The sequence below is a fragment of the Monopterus albus genome, unplaced genomic scaffold (assembly GCF_001952655.1).
Source record: "Monopterus albus unplaced genomic scaffold, M_albus_1.0 scaffold158.1, whole genome shotgun sequence".
Lineage (NCBI taxonomy): Eukaryota > Metazoa > Chordata > Actinopteri > Synbranchiformes > Synbranchidae > Monopterus > Monopterus albus.
Window position 1 is genome coordinate 1 of NW_018128038.1, and position 27,372 is coordinate 27,372.

The following is a 27,372-nucleotide window of genomic DNA, read 5'->3' on the forward strand; positions in this document are numbered from 1 at the left end:
AGGATATACTATAATTACTGTATGTAATATATCTAATTTATAAGTATCTCTCATTTGAACACGGGGGTATCGGTCCAAAAATTCTCAAAAAGTATATATTAACATCTTTCTTACTTCATTATTCTAGAAAGAACCGGAAAAGATACTACTACACTAAACATTCTAGTATATCACAGAATAAACTGAAACTCTATTTTAAAACTTGATGAACAATATTAAAGATAACATAGTGTATAATATTCTAATAATACTAAATCCTTTGCAAAATTAAGATGGTCAAGTCTCTCTATTTGTTTTTTGTTTTTTTTTTTAACCCCATGTGATCCTGCGCTCGAATTACGTCAGAGATTTTTACTCCCGGTTATTTTCAATGGGCTTGGGCTTCAGTCGAAGTGACGTCACTGTTCTCTGAGGATGAGGGGGTGAGGGGGTTGGGGGCTCTCGCGGCAGCAGGTGAGAGCGCATCAGTCGCACAGCGGCAAAGGAGCGGAGCCATGGGAAAGCTTCAAGAATTTCACATCACTTTTACCAACAATAAGGTGGTTTACGGTCCGGGAGAGTCTATTAGCGGGACAGTGAAAATACGAACCAGCAACTCGCTGCAGTACAAAGGTGAGCTTCCTTTCTACGGCTTTTCTACACAGGGTGAGGAGCATTTTGCCAGCGTGTGTCTGGCTAAGTGAAGCGCGCAGAGAGGCTTGATGTAAATAAACTTTTACTGCGTAATGGTGGACACAAGAATAAACAAAGGGCTGTGTGGTAGCGGTGTAGCTCTTTCTCGACGGTTTTAACGACCGTTTAGTGACAGTGACCGTCTGAAAATTTGGCGAAGACACCGCGGATTTCGGTGGTGCCGTGCAGGGAGTGGACGGAGTGTTCCCACCCTCCACAAAGCACGAGCAGCAGCCGCGCAATCAGTTGTGCGGTGCCATTTCAGCTAGTTGGTGCTGCTCTGTAGTCACGCCGTTTGAAACCCACATCCTGGAGCACATTCTGGTTGCCACGGCATGTAACTTCCTTGTTTTGTTTTTGACGAACCCCAGAAATTAAGAAATGGCAAGACGCTTCCCCAAAACAGAACAACAGGTGTTACACACATTAAGGCTTATTATTAACGATTCTTTCTGTTGATAAGCCAATTCATATTCTGGGGCGTGCAGGGGTGGATTTAGTGATTTGGGGGCCCCAGGCAAACTCAAATAGAGAATGTGAAGCTATGTCACATTGTGTTAAATGTTGGGATGGGGAGCCATTTTGGGAGGAGATGTATTTACCTACATACATTGTTATTTTCTTTGGCTAAAAAGTTGCTAAAATCATTTCGATCTCACTTTACTGACTGGTAATTCAGTATGGATAACCTTAGCTGACTTTAGCTAACTCATTGCAGACCTTGAGATCCCATTGATGAGAGTGACAGACTGAAAAATGACTGCACCCTGATCTCAGCTCTCAGTTCTGGAGCTAACACTAGCTAGCAGCTGTCAGTATATAACACAACACTGCAGGTGAAATGATTTCACTCCTGTCTGTGCTCAAACTGAACATTAAGGTATACACTTGAATGTGGCAGCATCTGCTACTGTATGAGATAGTATTTTATTATTATTAAATTATAGATGTATGTAGTGTGTCAGAGGTCATGCTAGACTTTTTGTTGTCTGTCATTTTGGTGGACAGGGTCATAATAATTTTATTATTACCTGTCAGTTTAATTTTCTTTTTTTAATGATAAGACACAGCCTATTTAATAGCATTTATTTTTCATTCATTTTCATTTTAATTTAGATGAATTAATAGATAGAACAAGCTAATGTGCTGCCACTTTTCATGCCATGGCTTTGTGGCAGAGGCCACTAAGAACATTGCAGCCATCGTACAAGAAAAATGAACTGCAATTTTAGAAAATTAGACAGTTACCATTAAAATATGAACAACCCATTTACAGGAAGTTTGGCTAGCTGTGGTGTGAACTCAGCTGACTTGGTGAAAGCTGAACCCACACTCTGCTGTCTCACTGGAGACTGGGCTTGCCAGCTCCACTTGAGCCAAAGTCGGGGAATGTTTCTCTCAGGAAGTGTTTAGACGTTGCTCTGAATGTGGGATTTCCCAATCCTGAAACACTCACTTCGCTGGGAGGAATCCGCAGCATTCTGCACTAGAGGCACAGCTGCTCTCCTGTGTGACCATCACAGATGTGCTCCATGGCCTCTGATCCGTGGTAGTTCAACACACTGTCAGCCTGTGGGTATCAAGATGCATTGAGTATGGTTTCATTTGTCCTTCGTCCACTGCATCAGCTCCTCTTTTTTTCACTGGGATTTCACTACTAACCTAACTGTAAGTTGGTGTAAATTGCCTTCCATTTATGTATAATGTTGGGGTGGCGTGAGATGAATTTGCCATAATGCACTGGCTGTCTTGATGCAGATGGCATTACAGCAGCAGAGGTCAGAGCTCCCTGCTGAGCTCTGTTATACTGTAAGGTTACATGGCTGCAGCTTGCATGTACCTGATACCAGGCTTTATTCCCTACTTAAACCCTGCAGATGTGGTGAATGGTGACTGGTGAAGTCCATGGAGCATACAGACACCAGAGGAGCTTCTCCAGTCCAATTAAACAGCTCAGTAGGAGCATGTGATGCTGAAAAGAGCATGTGAAGTGATGTTGATGTTGTTGGCTGAGGGGCTGCGACAAGTGCAGGGAGTTGAACAGTTTCTGTTGCATTTACTGGTGCGCTGTCCATCCAGTTTCATTTCGCTGTAAAATGTAGGAAGTCAGATTTCACACCTGCAGCAAAGTGTGTGAAGTGATCCTCCATTTGTAAGGGTTTGCTTGTGTACTGTACACTGCTGTACTATGTATCTGGGGTATTTTACAGCAGGTGGTCAGGCGGAAAATGTTCACAATGACAGAGAAGATGGGAGCTTAATATTACATGTTCATCATGTAACTTTTCACACAACTAGCAGTTTAGTGTTCTATATGCTGGACAGTAGGAGATAGTTACAACTGTTTTAATACATTTTTTTTTAGCTGTCCAGTGGAAGCTTTTTCCAAAATGGAAATATCTTTGTACTTGTGACAACAACCTGCTTTAACAGTAGAAAAAGTTTTGTGTTCTCCACTTTCTGCTGTGATAAATGTGTGGTTTGTTCCATGTAATTGTCATTGTCTTGTCCATTAAAGAATGCAGAAGGACATTAAGGCTTGCCTTTAGTGTTGTGTATTAAGGGGAGATATTCAAGATGTTGCTGTCCTCCACTGACCTCTGCATGAAGGTACTTCAACTGAGGAGACATGGGCTCCACCTCAGGCTTTCAGCATGTCTGTTAATGTACAGTTAATGCTGAGGCTGCATTATGTGTCTGGTGATGTCATCCCTTTCAACCAGGGCCGCTGATGAGTCCATCAGTTATATTACTTGAGTTGTGCGCAGTGTGTTTGTCTGCTTGGTTCAAGTGTGAGCGTTTTCAGGTTTTTGTATCTTAAGAAGAGATGACAAAGGAGCTGTTGGTTTGTTATTGTAAAGATGTCTGGATGACCAGAACAGGTTCCTAATTTAATCAGTTTTCTCCATTTATTTAATTAAGAATGTCTCATTACATCAGATGATGAATTAGAGCAGTATTAATAAACAGACATAGGCTTTCTGAGATGCTGAGTATTGTGAGGCCAAATTGTCAGCCTCACTCTATTATTGATGATGGAGACCATTAAGACAACATTTGTACTGAGTAGCTTCCATACTGACACAGTCCTGCTACAGGGTGGGCCACGGAAAAGTAGCCCACCTTCGAAACAATCCACTTGCTTGTTCATACTATCGCTGGAGGTGGGCTACTTTTCCATGGCCTACCCTGTATAAGCACAGTCATGAATGCATAAATCACAGCACACGACTAAGCCAATTTAACATATTATTTACGCATGCTGTTGAACATGCATGTCAACCGAGATGGCATGTTCGTGGATGGTTGTGCAGTGCATGGTTCACAACCAACGATATGATGGTAACATCATATCCCCCCCCCCAAATTGCTCTTGACCATTCAGTTTTATTTATTTATTTATTTTTTTCAGATTCAACACACTTACAGAAAACCCTCACTGAGAAGCTCAGGATGCCTCTGTGTTATCAATGATGAGCTATAGATCTGAGGAAGTGAGCGTAGCCAGCCTGTCGGTTCAGTTTAGCCTCCTCTTGTTTCTTGGTCAGCATCCAGGCTCTTAGCAGTATGTATACCGTAGTTATCTGATACAGGATGTGTTGCTGTTCTGACTCAGTTTTTCAGTTTGTATGGACATTTTGTCTCATGTGGGCCACAGCTCTGTATTAACAGCTTATGTCAGGGTTTCACAAAGAAGATGTAAATCTCTGGCTGTATGCTACTGTGAAGCAGGAAGGTTTCGAAGCAGCAGCTGTAACAGGAAATTAGTCAAATCAGAGGCACATTTGATGTGACTTTGACATTTTGTAGTTTTATCTTCTAAGACTCTTATATATCAACAGCAAATTGACTCTAACACACAGCGTAAATAAGATGTTAGGTATGTAGTTCATTTGTATCTCAGATAACAGCAGTGGATCTCAGCTTAGTTTTCAGGAAAGCAGAAGCACATGTAACCCAATCATCATCTGTGGCAATACAAACCACCAGCTTTATGTAAACGAGACTAGACAGGTCCACATAAAGTCGACCACAAGCAAGTACTGTACATGCGTGTGCACGCACGCACACACACACACACTCTGTCTTTGAATTGTGGCATTATGTTTTTGTCTTGCATTTAAGACTGTGGTTTGAATCACATGCTGTGAATCACTTTTTTCACACTCATGACAAATCAGACTTCCTCTGCTTTTGTCAGCCTAATACTAACCCCCCATATTGCTCCTTGTTTCAGTCTAAATGTTACTAGAAAGAACATTCTTCCATGACTTGGGGTTTTGGGTTTCTTTTATTCTGGACAAGTCCTCACTCACACACACAGTGACAATCAGCTCGTAAAGAGTTTATAAGAGAAGGCCTTGGGGGGGTAAATCATAACTGCTAATGCTGTCACAGCTGTATGTGCTGGACAATTGATGCATGCTGCATTAACAAAGGAAAATAACATCTTCCCTTTAGAGATGTAACGTATGAAAATTTAACATTCTGATTATAGTGACCAAAATACCACGGTTATCGGTTTTATCACAGCACTGTTAAAATATGTTGAAAGTTCAAAAAGTTACTTACACAAATGGAAAGTATTCATTTAAGGTTTTACTTTGAAAACCACAAATAATTATTAGCATCACTTTGCACTGCTGCAGTGAGGTCTTGAGCATCTTTTGAGTTGAGTGCAGTGACTCAGTCTGTCACTGCAACCTTTGAGTAGTTTACACTAGAGGCTGGCATAGTTTCTTCCAGAAAATTTGAAACATCAGTGTCTATACAGCTAAACATTACTCGAATCTCTTCTGATGGATCAGGCACCTGGTGTCACTGTGAGCTTTCTGGTTTTACTTTCCCCCATCCTTTGAAATAATAAAATTAATATATACATGCACATAAATGCTGCTGATGAGCCTACATCAAGACTATTTTTGTCCAGTCCATTTCTACTGTCAGTCAGCCTGGTGAAGACTGTGCTGTCCTCCTGTTGACAGCTGTTTTGATGAGAGACGCTGCTGGGAGGTCCGAGTCAGTGTGGACTGAAGGGATCAAACACTTAAGTTGCACATACACACCACTCACATCTATTTAAATCCCAGTTTGAAGTTAGTAGCGGCTGAAACCCACCATCAGCTCCTTCTTTAACCAGTAACTTTAGCCCAAAAATGAACTGGCACTAGCCAGGCGAGTGAGAGGGCTGAACTTGGCGCCATCTGAGAGACTTAGTGGCACGAGTATGAAATGTTAGTCTGGAGCCCTAAACCTTGCCTAGTAACCTAAAAGATATTGGACAGAAACCCAGGTAATGGGTGGTGAGGATTAAGTAGCCATATGGGAGGGCTTCCTGTCTCTGCAGCAGCAGACGCACAGGAACCGACTGCCAGGATGCTGGATGACTCGGGGACTTCACACAAGAGAAGTGCATTCTTTGTTATCAACCACTTTGACCTCAGTTATTGTCTTAGAACACTGTCCAGGTACAAGCACGTGTTATATACATGTAGTACATGCTTCTCTGAAGTACTTAATAGAAGTTGCAATAAATGAAAGCCAAACTACAACAAGAGATGAAAATGTGATTGAATGAAGAGTCTGGATTCATGATGTTATGGCAGTTTATTCATCTCTGATCTCCCTAAGGCTTCTCAAGGTGATTATTCAGAGAAATCTGGGGGGAGATGGATATAGAATAAATGAATCCTGTGTATTCTGGCTCAAAAATTAGCCCTCTGTAAAAACAAAACAAGTCCTAAGTTTTTAAAATGTTCTGTTTAAGGGTTCTTCAGCTTTCTTTTATTTGTTTTCTGAAGGTCCTTAATCATATTCGACTTGTCCTTATTTTGTCTTCTGTGTCTATTGTCCTTTGAGACTCAAATAATATAAAGAACTGACTTTTGTGTCTTTTGTCCAGAAATGTGATACATGATTACTAAGTGAGAATAACAGTGACTCAGATGTGATTTCATTCTCTCCATGGCCCTTCAGTGTGGGTGGGTGGCACTCCATGTACATCATCAGTCGTAATGTGTCCATACACATAACGCTTTGTGCTGGAAATCTTGGCACCAGCTGCTCCCCCTATCCTGGAACTTAGTCATGTTCCTAATGACTGTCTTTGACCCCCTGAACCAGCACCCTGTCTAACCATACGGCTGGTTATTTTGGTCATAAGAGGGTTCTGTCCCATTCCCCCTGATAAGCCCAGACACAGTCGTGGACACTCCCCTTCTTCCTCTCTCTTCAACACTGTCCCACTTCCTGTGCTATCAAATGAGAAAAAGAGCAAAAGCAGTTTGCAGAAAGGATGTCACTCTTGTGCGGAGGGGAACAAATGGAAATTAGTGCCTGCTAAACAGGAAACTAAAGATAGAAAACCTATTGTCAGCTGGGAAATTATTTAGTTTCTGGCTGTACTGTTATCAGTGAAAAATTGCATTCATGCAGGCTTGCATGGTAAATTGATAATATCTATACAATCATAATTAAATTTTTAACTTTACATGAGTTTTCTTGAATATCTTGAGCGTAAATAGATTCAAGACAAGTTCTGAAACAACATTGTATCCGAAACCATTAAAATGAGATCAGGACATGCACTTTGCCACGAGGGAAAGCCAGCGTTTAAATGCAGTTTGCAGCTGGCTTTGTGTCGAGGTGGATGGCAGTGTTGCATCCGGTTCTTTTTACCATGCTAACTCTGAGAGACGAGACAGTCCAAGTAACTTCAAAACAGTGCTGATTTATTCATTGATCACTGGTAAAAATTAACATTACACGCTCAGGTATCTTGCACCTCCAACATGCACGCAGGCAGCTGGAAGATGAAAGACCCTGAACCACAACAGGCCTATACATTATATCACTGCGGGCTAACCCCATACTACAGAGAGAGACGCCAAACCGTGACGTCTCCCGGTGCCAGCTTTGCAGCTGGTCATGGCAGTAGTCAAAGCATGAAGAAAATCAATGTGTGAATGTCTGTTGATTATGTGGTGTGTAGCTAAAAACATTCTAACACGACCTCTAGTGACATGTCATGACATTAAACATAAGAAAATATTATGGCTATGACTACAGTTATAGGCATCATAATAATAATATTAAACATCCTGTCCTTTAACAGTCATCAACTTTCTATCTAGTTATCCTTGACCATAAGCAACCTGCAGTAACTCATGAGCATGACTAAGCATTTAACAACCTGAGCTAGACATCCTGTCTACTCTAAACATTTCTAATACATCAAGTATCTAACCAATAGCTATCTGACTAAAAATACCTAACAAGGACATGCCACACATATTCACGTGACGCCCTGAGAACTGAACATTTGTGCTTATAAAATCACTGAAACATAGATTCAGTTTTCAAAGAATCATGACAATAGTTGCTGCGTATTCATAGGGTCAGTCCAAAATGTTGAGTTGTTTCCGGAGATGTATCATCTCACTACCTGTTGACCTGACGCCAGAAGGAAAACGTATGAACAAACTACATATTTTCCTGTTTCATCCTTTAGATCTCACACATTTTATACATTTCCCACATTTCTCAGCAGGTGACAAATACAGTACTGTCGCTGATTTAAAACCATTCATGTCATTAAAATCCACTGACATAAAGAGTCTCCTGAATGTTCATCTCTGGCCTGTTACTGTATGATATATCGATATGTTAATACATCGATATACTGCCCAGCCCTCCTCTGGATGATTGAATGATTAATTTAATTTCCTTTGTGTTTCATGTCGTGATAAATTTCTTTAATGTTTTTGCTGTTGTGTGTGTTTCCTCTCATGATATGTCTGGATTTGAGCCTCGCACAGTGAAATGTGGAGACTGTGGCGTGATGGGTAACATGGGAGCGAATGTGTAGAGTACTCATTCGCTGGTTGTTTTATGATGTGACTTCTGTTATGATAAGCCCTTTACACATGCATGCAAAATGTGCAAATGCAAACATTAATTGGATAGTTTTCTGCTATAGAGAAACTACTGTGATGGGTTAAGTATTAAGCTGACTGGTCAAACAGAAGCACTGAGACAACTTGTATATAGCCTTCATACAGACAGCAAGCGCAGGATGTTGCTGATCTTATCAGACATGGCATTTGTGTAGTCCACGTTCTAAATAGTCAGATTCCGTTTTTTCGCTGTTTCAGCATGTATTTTATTTGTTGTACAAATAAAGTAAATTTGACACAATGCCACATGTGACAGCAGTAAAGGTCTGAGAGCTTCAGAGTCACTATAGTATGAACAGAAAGGTAACTGAACACTGCTTGAGGAGTTCCCATACCTCATTATGCTGGAATATATAAAGCAGCTTTTTAGTGCATGTGAGGAATGTGGATCAATTCAAGTAGGCTTTCTTAATACTCATTCACACTTCTGATCCATTTCACATGAAATGCTACTTGGCTCTGTTTTGTCTGAGAGGTTAAGGGTTTTCTCAGGCTGGACTCAGTGTAATCAGGGTAAAAATGAAACTATCATCATTAATTAGTCCAACTTCCCTTATGCTTCCTCACAAAAACCCCAAGCTGCCTCAGTTTCCTGATGCAATGGGCAGCAAGCACTGTCCTGATGGTTTTATCCCATAGACATAGTTCTTTTTCAAATCATTTATTTCCAAAATACTTTCTTTTTTTCACTGTGTTTTGTTTATGCATTCCAGGGTGCAAAAAAGTGTCTCTTTGTTTGGTAAAGCTGAGGACAGGGCAGACAACAGTATTCAGTAACTCTCCTGTTGGACAAAATTCCTGCAAAGGGAGAGGCACAAGAGAAAAGTTGGAGTGGCATCAATTAATTTCATCTACAGTGGGTACGGAAAGTATTCAGACCCCCTTAAATTTTTCACTCTTTGTTATATTGCAGCCATATGCTAAAATCATTTAAGTTCATTTTTTTCCTCATTAATGTACACACAGCACCCCATATTGACAGAAAAACACAGAATTTTTGACATTTTTGCAGATTTATTAAAAAAGAAAACCTGAAATATCACATGGTCATAAGTATTCAGACCCTTTGCTCAGTATTTAGTAGAAGCACCCTTTTGAGCTAATACAGCCATGAGTCTTTTTGGGAATGATGCAACAAGTTTTTCACATCTGCATTTGGGGATACTATTATATGTATATAGTATTAGCTCAAAAGGGTGCTTAATAAATCTGCAAAAATGTCAAAAATTCTGTGTTTTTCTGTCAATATGGGGTGCTGTGTGTACATTAATGAGGAAAAAAATGAACTTAAATGATTTTAGCATATGGCTGCAATATAACAAAGAGTGAAAAATTTAAGGGGGTCTTAATACTTTCCGTACCCACTGTAACTGACTGTACAACACAAAGACAGTAGCTATTTAGAAGTCTATACAACAGCCAACAAAAATAATTATGTACTGTATGCATGACTGGCTGAAAGTTATTGGTTAAAATTATATAAGAAGACACCAACATTTAAACCACCATACTAAGCTATAGATGCCCATTGTAACAGTACTTGCTACAGTTGTTTCTTGCTAACACTTATGCCTTCTCCCACTGGTGAAACTAGACCAAACATGGGTTAAATTGCAGTGTCAACAACTATCATCTACCAAAAGCTGATGTGAATGTCAGGATGGACTTTAGTAAGGGAGATCAGATCATTCCCTATTAAAATTTATTTTTACAAAGTTAATGTTTGGCTACTTGTGCTTAGACAGCATTCAACTGCATCAGTGAATCTATTTATTGATTAATCAATTAACAGAAAATTAATCTGCACTTATTTTGATAATTGATTTTTTGTCTAGGTCATTGTTCAAGCAAACATACCACCCTGGACACATGGGTGGGTTCAGGGGCTGGCCAGGGGTGGCAGCGACCACTCCCAGTATCTGATTGGCCAATGAAAAATGAAAAACAGTGACAAATTGTTTGACCTTAAATATAACTAACATTTTTCTGGTGCTTTATATATAATAGGTGGTTTGCAAACACATGACTACTATTACATGCAAAACTCAAATGGAGGGCAGGAAGTGAAAAACAGAATGAAGAGATGGAGTAAGCTATTGAGGCTTGCTGTCTGGCGCTTAGACATATTGTATGTTTATGGTCCTGTGGATTAACCTAGCAACAAACATTCAATACACGCTGCCTCTCGACATTAACATTAAGGTTGTTTACTTAACGTAGGTTAACCGCTCTCAAAGGTCCAGTGACACACCACTAAAGATGTCAGATGATCCTCACGAAACAGGGCGGAGAAGTCGCTGCTGCTCATTGCAGTTGCACAGCAGGGCCGCAGTTAGCTACCTACATAAGTGGTCACTGCACAGTGGAGCATTCGCCCACTCTGCTCCTCCCGGGCCCAGACAAAGGCTTTGCAAGCCATTTTTGTCTGTGTTGTGTTGAAGTGTGCTTGCTTATTGAGCTGTTTCCCCTTAGTAACTCAATGTGAATGTAATCTTATCCTAGCTCTGACCACTGATGAGGGGGGCTAAGGGATGGGGGCCACCGTTCAGTATTGATGTCGTCGGCAAGGAGCGCAGCCAAATTTGCCTAAAGAAAAACTGTCCATCTCATTTTTACACAAGATAAATAATTTGATTCTTAATAATAATATATGGTTGATTAATTCATAGAACTATACGTTTAATTTATTTTTTACATGTGTTACAGACGCTTGCATCTATGTCCCAGCCTGGCCACCCCGTCCAAAATGTTCTAGATCCATCTTATAAAAGGTGGTAATTTGTTGCTTTTTCATCTTACATTATAGTAGATATAATATTTTTGGACATTTGATGGCATCAGCTTAGGCTTTTAGGAAATTGTGATTGAAAAAAATATTTGACAGGTTTATCAACAATTAAAATAATCAGTAATTGCAGCCCCACATTCAATATTTGGGAAGTTTGTCTTCTCTTTAGTGGACAAACGGGTTTTGTATAAAATAGATTTTTTGTAGTATCAAAAAAAATATACTCTTCCTGTACAAAAAGTCAGGTATTGTATTTAACACTAGTACTGAAAACTTTCAAAAAGCTAGCCCAGGTATAATATTGATAATACAGGCTTCCTGATATACAGAACCCACAGATAAGGTTGAAATGAAAAACACTACAACATAAAAGGGTGTGGTGGTTTCTCTGCAGAGTCTGTTTCTACCAACAAATGAAAGCAGGATATACTTTACAGATGCAAGATTGCATAGAATAGATGATGATCCTCCACTTACTCATCAGTACCATACCTTCGCCTCCCAGCCACATCTTCCATGACGCGCCAACACCTTTTTCTGACCCACATCAGAGAACATAAAACACAGCAGTCATGTTTAGGCAGCCAGACCTAGAAACACTATCAGTTACAGCACATTCTAGGATCTGTCTGCCCATGCAGTCTACTTTGTCAAATCTAATGAGTAGTAGCACCAGGATCCTCTCCGCCTACAGACGCTCCCATTGAACTGTGCAGAGGACCTGGCCAGACTCCAGTGTGTTGGCAAGAAATCTGGGCAACTGCTGCGTCAGAGCGTGCTCCGCTGCTGTCCTCTCTCTCACTGCTGAGTGTCAGGCGGCCTTAGGCTGTGGTGCGCTCTGTGGAGAGCTGGTCTCTGGCCTCGATTCCTGTGCTGACACTTCCTAGGTGTGATCCATAGCTACTGGTGTGAAGCCAAGTTGGAAGTTATCGGCTTCAGAAGAACAAATTCAATCTTGTGAAATAAGTTTACACTGTAGGATTTCAGTCATGAAACCTTGCGAGGGGGGTGGGGGGGGGGGGCAGATCTGTGCAGAATCGATCACTGCTGATCGGTGCACACTGCATGCCGGCTCGTTTTCTGTCCCGAATTGCTCTGATGTACCACCCATGTGGACAACAATATTCTCATGAGATCGAGTCAGTTGCAGTTTTTGAAGTTTGTCTCTACCGTCTGCGAGAGCTCAGCATGATGGGATACACCTGGCTCTCTCTCACCTGATCTGAGAACTGATTGCTTGAGATGTTGGATCAACAGTGTGACATCTTACAGAAATGCATCGTTTGTATAATCGCAGCCATCATGATTTTATTAGTTGGTATTTGCAGTATGAAGGTTTATTATGTTATCAGAATAAATGTGTGGTAGGTGGTGACTTTTATCAGTCATATAGTTCTCATAGCCTGTAGGCAACCTGTGATAGCTCTGCTCTACAATATGAGCTGATTTAATTTGTGAAGTATTAATTAAGTGATAAAAGCCTTTTGGTAAGCGGGATGTGAGGATTCTTTCAGTGACGTCCGTACAGAGATGAAGCAGTGGCAGGCTAAATAGCTGACAGATCAATGATCACTATGAATGTGTTTAGGTAGTTTCATATCAAACCAAGCCTGGTCAGCTCAAATACAGCAGCAAACTGATATGATGAGAAATTTAGTTGGTTCTGTTTTTGGCTGGACCCACCCTGAAAAGATGGCTACCTTTCACTCTGCTCACTTATGAAGATAAAATATGGCGTATTTGTGTTTAAATCTGTAACTTGGTCATTTCTGGGCGCTGGGAAGCGGGGAGTCTCCTGAGTAACCTCTAGACTGGGCTGTAACAGTGCACATATTTTACTATTTTCTTTGCTGACATATAAGCACATGCATGTTTAAACATACTTGGCCAATTTAATGTGATTCTGATTCCAAAGGAGGGGAAAAAGATTTCAAATTAATCGGACACCAGCTTATCTTGGACTAGTTTAGTCACATGACCTCTGAGTACTTTTACACTGTGGTATCTGAGTACTTCCACCACTGCTCAGTTCAAAAAATCCAAGATTAGGTTTTAGGATTTAGACTTGGGGGGTGTCTGTGCTGAAACATGGCAGTGCTTCTTAAATCTGGCTGAACATCTCATCAAGCACATCATCACCACTCCTGGTCCAACTGGCTTCATATTTCTGGAGAGACCGGCCCTTTGTGCAGCCACAAACAGCCAGCCTCTCTGCCAAAGCAGCTCATCTTTTACGACACCAACTATTTACTATTCAGCTTTGCTGCTGCTGCTCGGCATATTAACAGCTTACCCCTGCGCTGACCTTTCATAGGTGGAGCTCTTCACTTTTCCACAACAGACAGCTATAAACAATAACTCCCTGCAGTAATGCTTGCCTTCTCTGACATATTTGTGTACTTTTCAGTTCTGTTGTTGCTTCTGTTTCCAGAAAGAGTATTGTTAGAGTATATAGAGTATTGTTCTCCCACATGAATGAGGCAGATGGCTGGAGGAGTAGTTTGGGTTTAATTAATGGCCAAATAATTTAAGATTGGTATGTGTGGCTGAAGGACACCACTCCATTTAGTGAGCTGCAAATTAAAGTTTTTGTTTTTCCTGGCAGCAGAGGTCCCTCCCTCTTCCCTGAAACTCTGCCAGCAGTCCTGTCAGGGTGGAGAATGCAGCCATCTGCCACTGTGTGAGTGTATGTGTGTAGTCTGATGCCAGCACAGGATCCTGCGTGGGTGTGAGCTGTGACTGGTTAATGTTTACATTAGTCTGACTTTAAGGCTTTTAAAAATAAAAGCTGAATTTGTTTTTCCTGGTGATATTTAGTTAGGCTTTTAATGGGGTAATTAATCCTAATAATTCTGTTTGTGTTAAACCACTGGTGGAACTGTTACAAATTAAAGGGCAAAACTGTTTTATATGTTAAAATACAGTGACAGCATATTTTTATTATGTGAATATTAGGGCTACAAGTAGGTAGATTTTTTTTTTTGCCATGCTACAGTAGCAGCTTGGCTCTGGGGGATGCAGTGTTGGTGAGTGGTTTTTAATGAAATATCTTGCCAACTATACGATTGATTACCATGGAATTTTGTGCATGTACACGTGGTGCCCAGATGATAAATCCTAACAACATTAGTGATCTTCTGACTTTTTCTCTTGTGGTACCATGAGGGTTACTTTTTTGATTTTGAGTGAAGTATCTCCAGCAACTGGATGGGTTGTCATGAAATTTGGTACACATATTCAGGTCCCCCTCAGGATGAGTTCTAACTTTTAATCTAGCCACCAACAGGTCAACTTTTCATTTATCAGTGCTTTGGTTTATGATCAAGCTCCCGTAAAAACTAATATTACCATCCACCTAAGCTGTACTTTGTGTTTGTGTTCAGCAATTAGCCAGTGTTAGCATGGTAAAACCCTAAAGTAAGATGGTGGACATGGTAAAACCATACACTGATCAGCCATAACATTATGGCCACCTGCCTAATACCGTGTACACAAGAGTCAGTGTGGCAGTTGGTTGGTGCTCGTGTCACTCTGCAGCTCACTGTGCATCTTCTGTGAGTCCATTTGCTTCCATAGTTCTACTGTCAGGAAGAGCACAACTGTATCAATCATTCAGTGAAAAAAGTATGTAAAAGGAGTGAAAGCTGTGGTCGTGAGGACAAGTTGGAGAGATTTTTTTTAGACAAATTCAATGGCCTCCCCTATAGAGACCAATGTACAGTTTTTCACCCATTTTAAGAAAGATTTAAACAAAATGGAGTCTTTTGACAAGGATGAATGAAATTCAAAAAAATGTATCTACAGTAGCTCATTAGTGAGCCTCCATTTGCCCTATTCCAATACCCCATACCTTGCACCCAGACAGGCTCTGATGTAGAGAGTATTTGCGCCCAGACAGGCTCTGATGTAGAGAGTATAGCAGGCATTTAAAATAGCAAAAATTGGCACAAGTATTCACTTGCACTCAAGTGATTAAATTTGATGGCCAAAGCTGAGGTCACAGTGACTTCATGTCCTCCCCATTCTTGTGAATGCATTATCTGTTTCTCTTTTCAAATAAAATGAATGAACATTTGGCAGTATTTTTAATGCATTGCTTTTCCTTGAAGAAAATGCTTTAATGTTACAGGAGAGGCCATTTTACATGTCACACACCATAATTAGAAATGTATTAGAAACAGTTGATCATCAGTTTGTGCAACCATACACTGAAAGGCAAAAGTAATCAGTATGATAGTTTATATGGCAAATTCTGTAAACAGTCTCCAGGTGGTCTCTGTTGAAGGGACTCTACTCGTTGTTTTATTTAATTGTTGGTTGCATATTTCTGGATTTTGGACCGTAGCTCAAACAAAGCAAGCCATTAACTCTTCTTCTCTCCTCTTTCTACAGCTATCAAGGTGAACTGTCAGGGCTCGTGTGGGATCTCCAACAAAATAAATGATGCCTCATGGACTCTGGAGGAGCAGTACTTCAACAGCACACTGTCTGTTGCTGACAAAGGTAGGGCTGTGCCTGACTAAGGATTTTGTCTGAAATGGGACCAGGAAGCTAACAAAAATGCATGGACAAAACATTTCAGTGAAGAATTATAAATAACTGTCAGTGCAACTATTCGTTCTTTTCTTTTTATCTGAGCATTTAAAGATAGACAGCACACTTGTGTTTCTGTTGAAACAGTGTTTTTATAGGAATGTTTTTTTTCTTCTAAGACATGGTTATTGCCTAGTTTACCAACAAGTTTAGACTTCTCCTCTCAGCTAACCCCAGCGCATGTTGTTAATATGCGTTTGATGTGTGCCGGCTTGCACTGCGAACAATTCCTCTTATTTATAAATCCTCACTGAAATGTTTTCTCCATGCATTTTTGTTAGCTTCCTGGTCCCATTCAGATGGATGCATGTTGCAGAAACGGTCGCTAAAGGGCTCTGTGTTGCGCTTAAACAGAGATGGGTAAACAAACCAGAGTCACATAACAAAGCCAGCCACATTGTGACACTCTTTTTTCTTCTAAAAGTAGACCATGATGTTTGAAAACACTTCTAATAAAATATGAATCTCATTGTGCAGATTTAGTGTGTATACAATTTTTATTGGCAAACACTTAATGCTGTTGATCTTCATGCATATTTTTGCAAAATATGAAAACACCTGGCGCCATGCTACTTTCTTGACAATCCCTTTGTACCACCGAGAATGGAAAGCAGTGGCTGCCTGGAAGTAAAGGAAGACCGTAAAAAGGAGTTTAATGGTCTAAACAGACAACAAATGCACAGCACACAACCTTCATGTGCATGTGACTGTAGATTCTCAGCAGATGTCGTATGAAACAAGTGGAATTATCTCTGTCCTCTGAGAGCGCTGAAATGTCAGAACGTCTACACCCCTGTTGTAATAACACTGTATGACTTGACTGAAGGCTCATTTGGATGACTGAAAATCTGAAGCTGTCTTTCACAATGGAAGCAGCAGGTTTCTGCAGCCCCATAGTGAGGAGTTAAAGCCTCAGGCAGTCAGAGTAACGGTCTCCTCCAGGGATGTTCCAGCCTGCCTCTGTATCTGAGGTGAGATGTAGTTGTCAGTGTCCAGCCCATTTTCCCCTCAGTCTGGTATGGCCCTGCTCAGCTCGCCTGTGGAAATGAGAGCTTAGAGGACCTTTTTGTTGTATGTGTTGCAGACAGGCTTACCTATCAGAGCGTGAAGGTTAAATGTATATGCATGAAATCTGTTGTAAATGCAGATTGCACTGTTGCAGTCATCAGAGCATGTAATCCAGACAGAGTAGTTCAGTGTTTAACCCTCGGGACTGTGTTTTTTCAGGATGTGGTGCATCAATCTGCAGCCCTTTTCAGACAGGGGGTACCTAACATTGCTGCTTGATCAGTCGTTAAAGTGACGGCTTTCTGTCATTCAGGCTTTCGGCACTTTTACATTAATGTTCCTCATGGCTTCGTTCAGACATACCCATGGTTGTGACGGAGAGAGCCACAGCACAGCATGTTTCTCCACTACATCGGAGTAAAAATGTACTGTACTAGTTAACTTCTACAGTTATTTCTTCTACTAGATAATTCCACTTGTTTGTAGTGTAACTCTGCTTTGTGTGCCGTTACCTTGATTTAAAATAGATTTTGCTCTGTGCAATTCCAAGAAAAACTAGTGGGAGGTTGCACTTGTTGAAACGGAAATGAGAGGCTGAGAAAAGGAGACACTTGGTGCCTTGCATTATAAATATACTATTTTCTCATTTCTTATTGTGACATCCAGGTTACAGCCAACCTCCTCTCTGTTTCATCCTGTTCTTTACTATGAACCTCAGGGATTTGACCATATTGTTATTACAACTGCTTGAGTCACTGTATCATTCCCAGTCACCTCAGTTGATACAAGTGAAATCAGGAGAAGAAATGTCAAACATATGTGAAAATAAGGCAGAGTACTCAAAGTGAACCAACAGAAAAGCATAAACATGAGCACACCTTCCCCACATAGCAACAGGCAGACCTGTTGCTATAGTACTGTATGAGCTTTGGTGTGAGTGGGGCATGGATACACGGCTTTATTTAGAAACGTAAGAGTAAAGTTAATTTTAAGTATCTTAGAGCAAACTTAGGGCCAAGTCAAGGTTAAAAAAACTTCTAGGCCACTTTTACTGGATTATGAATAATATTCTGAAACAAAAACGTAAGAGGGACAGGGTATTGAACACATTGTGCTACACACCCAAATGTTTTCATAGCAACGAGTACTGAAAGCTGTTGGATGAATTGTCTTGAGTAGCTGTTCTTTGATCAGAGAGTTCCAATTATAAATTTACAAATTATCAGTTTTATACTTTATAACATTCATATTGGAGAAATGTGGCTTAAGTATTTATTTGTATACTTGAAATAAAGTATAAAAAAGTGTTATTCAGTTATTGGTAACCAACCCAAGGTATTAGTGCAAGTCTCATGAAATTGTGAAATGGGCCAAAAAGCTGAAACACTGCTGACCACTGGTACTCACACTCATAGTTTACAAGTGTTTTTCTCTCTTTTGTTTGTTGTTTGGTTCTGTCACATTGGAACAGATGAACTAGTAAAGCTCATCCAGCACCACAGAACACACACATCCACACAGGATATACTGTAAAACACCAGGCACACTCCAAACAGAGTGAGCCCCTCATTATCTCTGTCATTTCTCTGTGTCCCATTCCAAAAATGGGCTGCTCTCCCCCCAGGGGGTTAGGAGCAGCACAGGCAGAGCGACACAGGAGAGTACCACATACACTGACTGATAATGTGGCATGCCACAGATGCTTGATGGTTGGAGGAGGGATGACCAGCAATGTTAGCATGCACTCTTCATCCTGTCACTGTTTTCTGTTAATGACAAAAGAAGGAGCTCCTTTCCACTGCTGCAGTACAACTGTGGTTCCACTTGGTTTACTGACTGACAGACTCACTGTAGCCTTTCTTGTGTTTTCAGTGTCTTGCCCAAGGCCACTTTGACTGCAGGCACTGAGATTCGAACCTTCAACTTTCTGGTTGGGAGACGACTGCTCTACCCACTGCACCACTTCTGTAACTTCCTTCTGTAACTGTTTGCAACAAGCATGTAAGGTCACAGACTTGTTGCAAACAGGTGTGGTTTGACCAAACGGACTGAAAATTGGGGACCCAAGTTCCCCTATTAACAACATACTAGGATAAAATTATTTTTAGAATAGGAACATAACCAATAAAAATTAAATTAAACATCATTTATGTACTATTTTTTAAATGTATAGTTGTAGGGGTGCCACAGTAGCGTGGCGCATTGGTGAGCGCTGTGGCCTTACAACAAGAAGGTTCCAGGTTTGAACCCAGGCCAACCCGAGGCCTTTCTGTGTGGAGTTTGCCTACATGGGTTCTCTCCAGGTGCGCCAGCTTCCTCCCACAGTCCAAAGACTGGTGCCTCTAAATTCCCCATAGGAGTGTGTGTGTGTGGTTGTTTGTCTCTCGCCTAATGTCAGCTGGGACTGGCTCTAGGCCCCCACAACCCTATTCAGGAATAAGCGGTGTAGAGGATGGATGGATGGATTTATAGTTGTGGTGGACATGGTCCTCTCCCACAGGGGGTGCTGCAGCACCCTCCACACCCCTACTTCCCACAGCCTTGTGGGCTTATGGGAAATGGTGTACTGCTACTCTACACTGAGTTTTAGCTATTTTTTCAAAACTGGACTGTTCTGTTCTTACCCCTTCAGTGTAATGATAATAATAATAATAATAATATTCATTTTAGTCATTGGTAGAATGGGTTTCAGTTGTCTAAGATTATTATTAGGTTAGATGGATGGTGGAGACAGTAGGTCAGATAGGTCTACTATCTTTCTCTACATAATTCCGTATATAAAGTCGCTGTTTCTACACAGTGCATGTTGTGACTACTTCCTCTAGCAGAAAACATGATGCAAATGAACACACACACACACACACACACACACACACACAGTCTGAGCACTTCCCCCTCAGGAAACTGAGACCAATGGAAAATATTGTGCCTGTCCCTAATGAAGTGAGACATGTTTCTGTCTGGAAGAATTTAATTGGGCTGTCATCTCATCTAGATAATTAATAACTGGGTTGGCTCAGGGGTGGAACAGCCTTCATTGGTGCCTTACATTCTTGCTATCAATTTAACTGAGCTTGGGAATTAAACCAGTGAGAAAATTGACATTTTACATTTGCATTGTAATTGATGCAACAAGAAGCAGAATTTGAATGAGTTGCTAACTGTGATTGAAAGATAAAGTATATGTATTAGATGAAATCGGTGATTGTTCTAAATATCACTGTTGTGGAAGCTCGGTGAGTATTAGAAGCTGACGTTTCCCAGGCCTCATGATAACTTCCAAGATCTTATTTTAGTTTGATAAAAAGTACAGGCACACAGACAGACATGTACAATAAATGCATGTGCTACATGTCTTTTGGTATATTTGAGGGATATCTGAGAAATTTGTGAAACCATTCTGCTTTTACAAAGCTGACTGGAAGAACAGGGGTCTAGCTTCCTGGCAAACTCAGAAAACACTCTGACAAGTCCAAACTCAAAGTTGTAAAGTTGCTTTGTGGGTGGAGTATTGCATTGAGTTGATACCCTATCTGCGCACTGCAGACATTATAACAGTCAGTGTGTTAACAGCTGATATAAAAGAGCTTCAGTTTCTTAGTTAAAATAATTATTCATAGAAAATGTACTGCACATGGTTTGTTTTATTCCTAAACGTATTTCAGAGCACTTCCTGTTGAGATCATTAGACATAGTGAGGTTTGCTACTGTTTGTCTGTTGTCTGATACCATAAAAATACAGTTTGCAGACTGATAATGTTGCACTTCAGAGACTTTTCTTTTACTTTTGTACTACTGCTTGAGAGAACTCTATCCTGATATGTAAAGTTAAGCAGTTACAGTAGTTTGTATTTTTCTTATTGTTAACAAATCCCATGAAAAGACCAAAACCATCCTGCTAACAAGGATGGCCTGTTTATCCACTGATATGTTCCTTTATTACAATGAACACAGACTGTTTTTTGTTATGACTAAAGTGCACATACACATTCTTAGTGCTCTAAATACTCATTAGAGCACCAAGTGTGTATTATTTAGCTCCTGAAAATAGTCTACATTGAAGTGCATCATTTACTGATTAACATTTTCTGGCTGTCTTTAAAATGCTCAGCTGTTGTAGGAAATTACTTGAAGTGCTCTATTTGCAACCTGTTGACACAGGCTGTATAACCTCATTAGGACCCAGTGGGCTTGGGCCTGCACCAACAGGTTAGACAGGGTTGTACCTTTTGGTATTTCATGAGATTTTTTTGGCTATAAGAAAAGACAGAGCCAGGCTTGTGCTTTACTTTAACAGTGCAGACTTGGCACACTCAGGCTGGCCTGTATTAGAACAGAGTAGAGAACTGCTCCCAGTCTTGGGTTGATCACCGCTCACCGTGTACCTAAATCACTGATTAACTTTGCTGAGATTAGTTTTGCCAGCTATAGGTACTGTCCCTTATACAACCAACAGTCACTCCTTGTGACGTTGGCTGATGGGTTTCGGTTGCTAGTTTCATTCACAGCAAAATAGTGTTCAACAAAGCTCAGTTGTTTTTGAACAGCAGCCTGTTTGTCTGAGAAACTCAATCCCACTGGGAAAATTGTGGAGTCCCACAGATACGGTGCCTCACTAGGACATTTGTGTTTCCGAAGGCGCAAATAAATATGATCATACACACAAACTCTAAGAATTATCACTATGTTTGCACCTGTAGCTGTCCCTTCATTTATTTTCTTATCACAAATTATCTAGTGTAACTAATAAACCTTCCTATTTTACAGGAACTCTGGCAGCAGGTGTACACAGTTTCCCATTCCAGTTTCTCATTCCAGGTGAGCATAACCTTTTAAACTCATTTCTCCATGACGGGGGCATGGCCTCAGTTCCTGTAATTTTCTTGTGCCTTATCTTAAGTCCACATGACATCAGCAAAAAGAACTTGCTAGGTGTGATGACCTCAGATAAGATGGGACTTTTTGTAGTATGCATACTTACAAAGCATTTAGCTCTAGGCCCTTTGTCTATGACACAAAGCAGACACACACACATACAGCATGTGATACTACAAATAAGTGACCAATCATTACATGGATAGTATTAAAATAAGTGGGAGGAACATACACATTGTAATAAAGTGTTTATTCCTCATGCTTGTTCAGAAACATTCTTAACATGAGGGCTGAAATACAAAACCACAACCATGCAACTAACCCAACTATCAGCTGAACATTCTTGGCAGCTGTGAGGGCACAGACACACTACATTGTTTTTCTCCGGTCATCTCCCACTCTCTCAGGTGTGGGCTGAAACACATGTGGAGAGGGGCGTTATTTTCAGTTCCCTCTCCTGTTGTGTACTGACCGTTTAATAGGTTTTCATGCCCCCGTGCTTTGCCCTGCCCCCCTTTCAGCCCTCAGAACTGAGAGCACTGGCACAGAGCATGTTAAATACTGTGCAGTGAGAAGTAGCCCAGAGGAGAATTATGTGTCTACTGCCCCCTGCAGTCTGAAAGCAGACTGACATGTGAATGGCATATCCTTAGAATAGACAGATCCAGTCTTCAGGCAGAGAGCACCGACCTGACTTTTAACACGGATTTTAAAATGTTTTTTGTTTGTTTGTTTGTTTCGCGTTTTTCTGGCTCCTTCTGAGAAGATGTCCAAATATTAAAATATCAGTCTTAAAATAAACACACAATACACCGGGTGATAGAGATTCATGCTGATGTACCATGTACAGTATAATGACAATAAATTTGAACTGAATTGGAGAAATGTGGAAAAAATCATTGGCTTCAGCAGTTTTTATGTTAGTCACAACTTCTGATATGTCATTAACTGTCATAGTGATGTCCATATTGTCTTTTTCGTAACCTGCTTCATCAGTCGGTGTCCCGACTTCTTTTGAGGGACCCTTTGGGAAGATTCTTTACCGTGTGAGGGCAGCCATCGACACACCTTGCTTCTCTAAGGACTACAAGGCCCAGAGACCCTTCTACTTACTCAACTTGCTCAACCTCAATGAGGTGCCTGACATTGAAGTAAGTGTCTGGTGTACAGGTCTGTCTCTCTTTTCATGTAGATGCTCACTTTATGCCGTCACTTGCTGGTCAGTTATTGCTCAGCAAGTCCGAGACTGGAATGAAATGTTCTGGATATAATTTAGAGGCAGAAGAACAGAGGACTCTGAAACCAAAGCCGTAATGTAGCTTTTTATTTGATCAATCTTTGTCCTGGTCGAGGCTTATTTGATTTCATGGCAAGATCTAATTTGTTTTCTCCTTTATTGCTCTGCATTACTTCCTTTTCATTCTCTCTCTTCCTGTCACGCCTGTCAGAGTTTTCTGATGCTCTGGAACTTAGCAGGAACAGATTATGAGGATCAGCTAATAAGGCTTCTTAATCACTAACAACAAACATTTATCCTGTGACTCTGTCATTGCAGCGTGCGAGTTACGCTGTGACCACTAAGAAGTTCAGCTACCTCCTGGTGAAGACGGGGACTCTGATGCTGAAAGCTCGCAGTGACCTGAGGGGTTACATACCTGGGCAGGTCATCAAGTTAGCTGCTGAGATCCACAACAAGTCAGGGAAGGACACGGGATGTGTACTGGCCAGTCTCATACAGGTACATGATTGAATATAATCGCAGGTTGTTTTTCCCCACTGGACCTGTGTCTCTATAGGCAAACCTCTTGCTTTAGTGAGTCATCTCTGGAAATGTTTCTTCTCATAGTCTCTTGGTTTTGATAGTAAAGAAAAAAGATAATAGAGTAAAATAGGAAAATGACAAACAACAAAGGCTATAAACATCATCCCACTTCTCCAACTCACAGATTTGTGAGTTCATAGCCAGTGACCTATGCCAGATACTGTTATTATGAGAGCGCAGTTTACAGTCTCGGTATTGCATTGTAAGTAATGGTATTGATCCATTTCATGGAACACTTTGCTGGAAGCTAGAGGTAGGCGCAGTGAACTGAAGTCATCATCACCTTTTTCACATCTGTTTTTTTTTCCAACCACAGAAAGTGACCTATAAGACGAAGCGGCCTGTGTTTGACCTGCGAACCATCGCAGAGGTGGAGGGAGCCGGGGTGAAGGCGGGGAAACACGCAGAGTGGAGGGAGCAAATTATCGTTCCTCCTCTTCCGCAGTCGGAGCTGGCCGGTTGCAGCCTCATAGACATCGACTATTTCATTCAGGTCAGAATGTGTGTGTTCCTGTTACTGTACTAGGCTGATGGAAGCGCCAACTCTAATTGTAGCTGAAGTCAAATCTAATCGAGGTCTGTGCTCCTTTGATAAATAACGTTTGTGTTACAGGTGTCACTAAAGTCTCCAGATGCAGTTGTCGTTCTGCCCATCTACATTGGGAACATCACTGTGAACTTGTCTCCATCGAGGCCTATGCCCCCAAGTCCAGACCACTGTGGTGTAACCATTGCACCCAGTGCTGTAGGGGTGACACCAAGTGCCCCGCCGGTAGAGGAGGAGCCAGAGGAGGTGTTGTGTGCAGGTGGCACAGCCAGTGAAGAGATTCCCACAAAGAGCCACTCTCAGCAGGATCCCTCAGGTCAGCCAGTCACCATGTCCCCCAGCGCCTTCAGCCACGCACCAGGTGCAGCACTGCCTCCCAGCCACCGGCAGCCCAACGTGTCTGCTCCACTGTTCTGTGTGTCCACCGGTGCCACTATACCTTTCTTCACTGAGGGAAACGTGACTCCTATCCCCACCTCCTGTTCGCTCATTCTCCCTCCAGAGTACAGCAGCTGCGACTATCCTCATGGTTTGTTCTCCAGACGACCTTACTCACTGGCACACAGGCAGACAAGTGCACAGATGCATGCAGGGACATAAACAGTATGGGTTTGATGTAAGGGCATATCCAAGCCAATGCTTTGTTTTCACCATAGTCAAGTTGTCTGAAGTCCAGTCTCTAAAAGCAGCTAGTTAGTGGAGACAGCAACTTTTAAATGAAAAGCGATAGATGACCTGACACTACCAGTGCTTCATACACACGTCTGCTAAACCTGTGCGTTACACAGTAGCAGAACTAAATAAATGAATATAATTTGAAGAATTCAAATCTGTTTCCTCTTTCACATCAAGGCTTAAAGTTGTCATAACCAGAGCTGTGAAGCCAGGACACATGATCCAAGAGTGTTAGTATGAAGGATCCACAGCATAAGTTATAGCCTGTATTGACTCTCTATTTACCTTTGTGTGTTACAGAACCCCCACCCACTTATGAGGAAAGCTGCAGTAGCGCCAACTCCAGCTTCAACAGTAGGCAGTAATGAAGAAGGAGGTGATGAAGCACTGTGGCCATGCCCATCCACCCACACCTGTCTGTACTCATCTCTTGACAAATCAGGACGGATTGGTGGAAATGGATGGACAATAATACATTCCCCCCTAAACACCCCAAAGACAGTTTCTTTGTTCTTTAACAAGTAAAAAAGGATCCTACCTTCGGTTGAGTCTAAGAATTTTAATTGCACCTCGTGTCTCCCTAGGTCATGTCAGACAGAATGGGTGAACATCACTGTGCCTAACAGAAGTATTTTGGATCGTCATATGGCATTTAGACTTGTTTGCTCCTTCAGGCAGGGTCAGATCTTTTTTGTTTTGTTTTGTCTGTAAATTATCGCATCTGTGATGCCTTGAAAAGGATTTTGGCCTACTGTAGGCTTGAGTTTAACAAGACCAAATTTGGCCTTTTTCGTGGCGTCATTCTAGCTGTGCACTTGTTATTGCGGTCCACTTCTGCATATGTATGTCCTAGTTGTCCTCATCATCAGCAGGGCAGAGCTGCATATCAGAGGGGTATTTTTTACTCACAGGTCCAGGTCTGTCTGTAAATGACTTTAGTTCCAATTGAGTAGGATATTTTTTCTTTCATTACAGCATATGAGTCCTATGCATTGGGGCTTAAAAGAAAAATGGTGTGCTAAGGAACGTTGTCAGCTTTGCAACTTAAAACACAGGTAGCAGTAAAAAAAAAAAAAATTATTCAGTGGTTTTATTGACATGAATTAGCCAATTGGAATATTTACATTTTTATGTCTAAAAAAGTATGTTTCTATATAAGATCATTTATGTTGCGAAAACATGCCAGCGCATACACTTCTATGTAAAATTCATGTATAAAAGTGTAATTTTACATAGCAGCACATACACAGATATGCTCTGGTTTTAGAGATAATAAACAATAAAATATAGATATATGTTGTCTCTGTACTGCCACCCTGTGCTGACTCATATAACTGAGAGGTTTTGCTTTGAGAGCAGCTTTGTATTCAAAGGAAAGTTTATCTGCAGAGAGGAGGCTCATTTTTCAGCAAGTTGGACGCAGGCGTGCAGCACTAACTCAGCCTTTCTCTGCCCTCTTGTGGTCATCACCGGTACAAGCTTTATCTCCACTTGGTCTTGAAATTGGAGTGGGGCAAACTGAAATGCTTACCTGAGTTTGTGTTTCTGTGATAAACCTACAGAGGTCTGCTGTATAAATGTACACTTTTTTTGTAACTATCTGTTGAGCAGATGTTGTTAGCTGCAAGTGATTTGCTTCATTGTTTGTCGCAGTAAGAAGGAGAACATGCGCTGTTCTTCTCCTCTTTGTTGCCTACAACAGTACTGAGATGTGAATCCTCTGAAATATCTTTACTTTAGTGTTACAGTAGTGAGATGTGAATCCTCTGAAATGTCAGTCAGTGCAGATGATAAACATAAATGGCCACAGCGCAGCACTTTTTAACAGTTTGAATGCAGTGCTTGCATCTGCGTGTGTGTGTGTGTGTACACATGTCCTTATTACATTGTGTGGACCAACTGTTTTTTTTTTTTTTTTCGGTGCCATCATTAGTGTTGTAGTCAAGATCACCTAAACCAAGACCAGAGTGTATCGAGACTGAGACAAGACCATGTCTTTAAGAGATTGGTCTTGGCCTTGAGACCAAGTACTACAACATTACAGGGACCGTCTACAAAGTGCATGGTCTTATTCTGAGTTTAGGTGGTCTTTACTACAACACTAGCCATCATTATGAGGACATCTTTGCATCGTGAGGACATTTTAGCTGATCTTCACAACTTCAAGGGCTACTTTACAGTTAAGACTTGATTTTAGGGTTCAGGCTAGAACTAGTGTTAGGTTAGGGTAAGGTCTGGGATTAGGCATTCAGTTATGGTTACGGCAAGGAGCTAGGGAATACATTATGTCAATGAATATCCTCACATCTAGAGTAAGAAATGTGTGTGAGTAGCTTCTTTGGAGAAGGTGAGTTAACCTATGGTAAGGTGTGTTTTCACTCAGACTCAGTTGTCAGATTGATTCAGTACCTGTGTTTGTCATTTCAATATTTTTAGT

At 41.1% G+C, this 27,372-nt stretch overlaps 1 protein-coding gene across 1 annotated transcript; it reads left to right on the forward strand.

Annotated features, from left to right (window-relative positions):
- Positions 1-355: 355 nt before the first annotated feature.
- On the forward strand, positions 356-25,477 carry arrdc1b (arrestin domain containing 1b). The gene is made up of 8 exons (XM_020615113.1): positions 356-612; positions 15,808-15,918; positions 21,784-21,834; positions 22,888-23,042; positions 23,447-23,629; positions 24,030-24,206; positions 24,327-24,789; positions 25,236-25,477. Exons 1-8 carry the CDS (start codon positions 495-497, stop codon positions 25,298-25,300), a joined length of 1,323 nt encoding a protein of 440 aa, XP_020470769.1. The 5' UTR covers positions 356-494; the 3' UTR covers positions 25,301-25,477.
- The last annotated feature ends 1,895 nt before the right edge of the window (positions 25,478-27,372 follow it).

What these genes read in the sequence shown, in the direction of transcription:
- arrdc1b (XM_020615113.1), top strand. Translation starts at nt 495, where the DNA reads ATGGGAAAGCTTCAAGAATTTCACATCACTTTTACCAACAATAAGGTG. An exon ending in CAACTCGCTGCAGTACAAAG is followed by an intron (nt 613 to 15,807) that starts GTGAGCTTCCTT and finishes CTCTTTCTACAG; the next exon opens with CTATCAAGGTGAACTGTCAG. An exon ending in CAGCTGCGACTATCCTCATG is followed by an intron (nt 24,790 to 25,235) that starts GTTTGTTCTCCA and finishes TGTGTGTTACAG; the next exon opens with AACCCCCACCCACTTATGAG.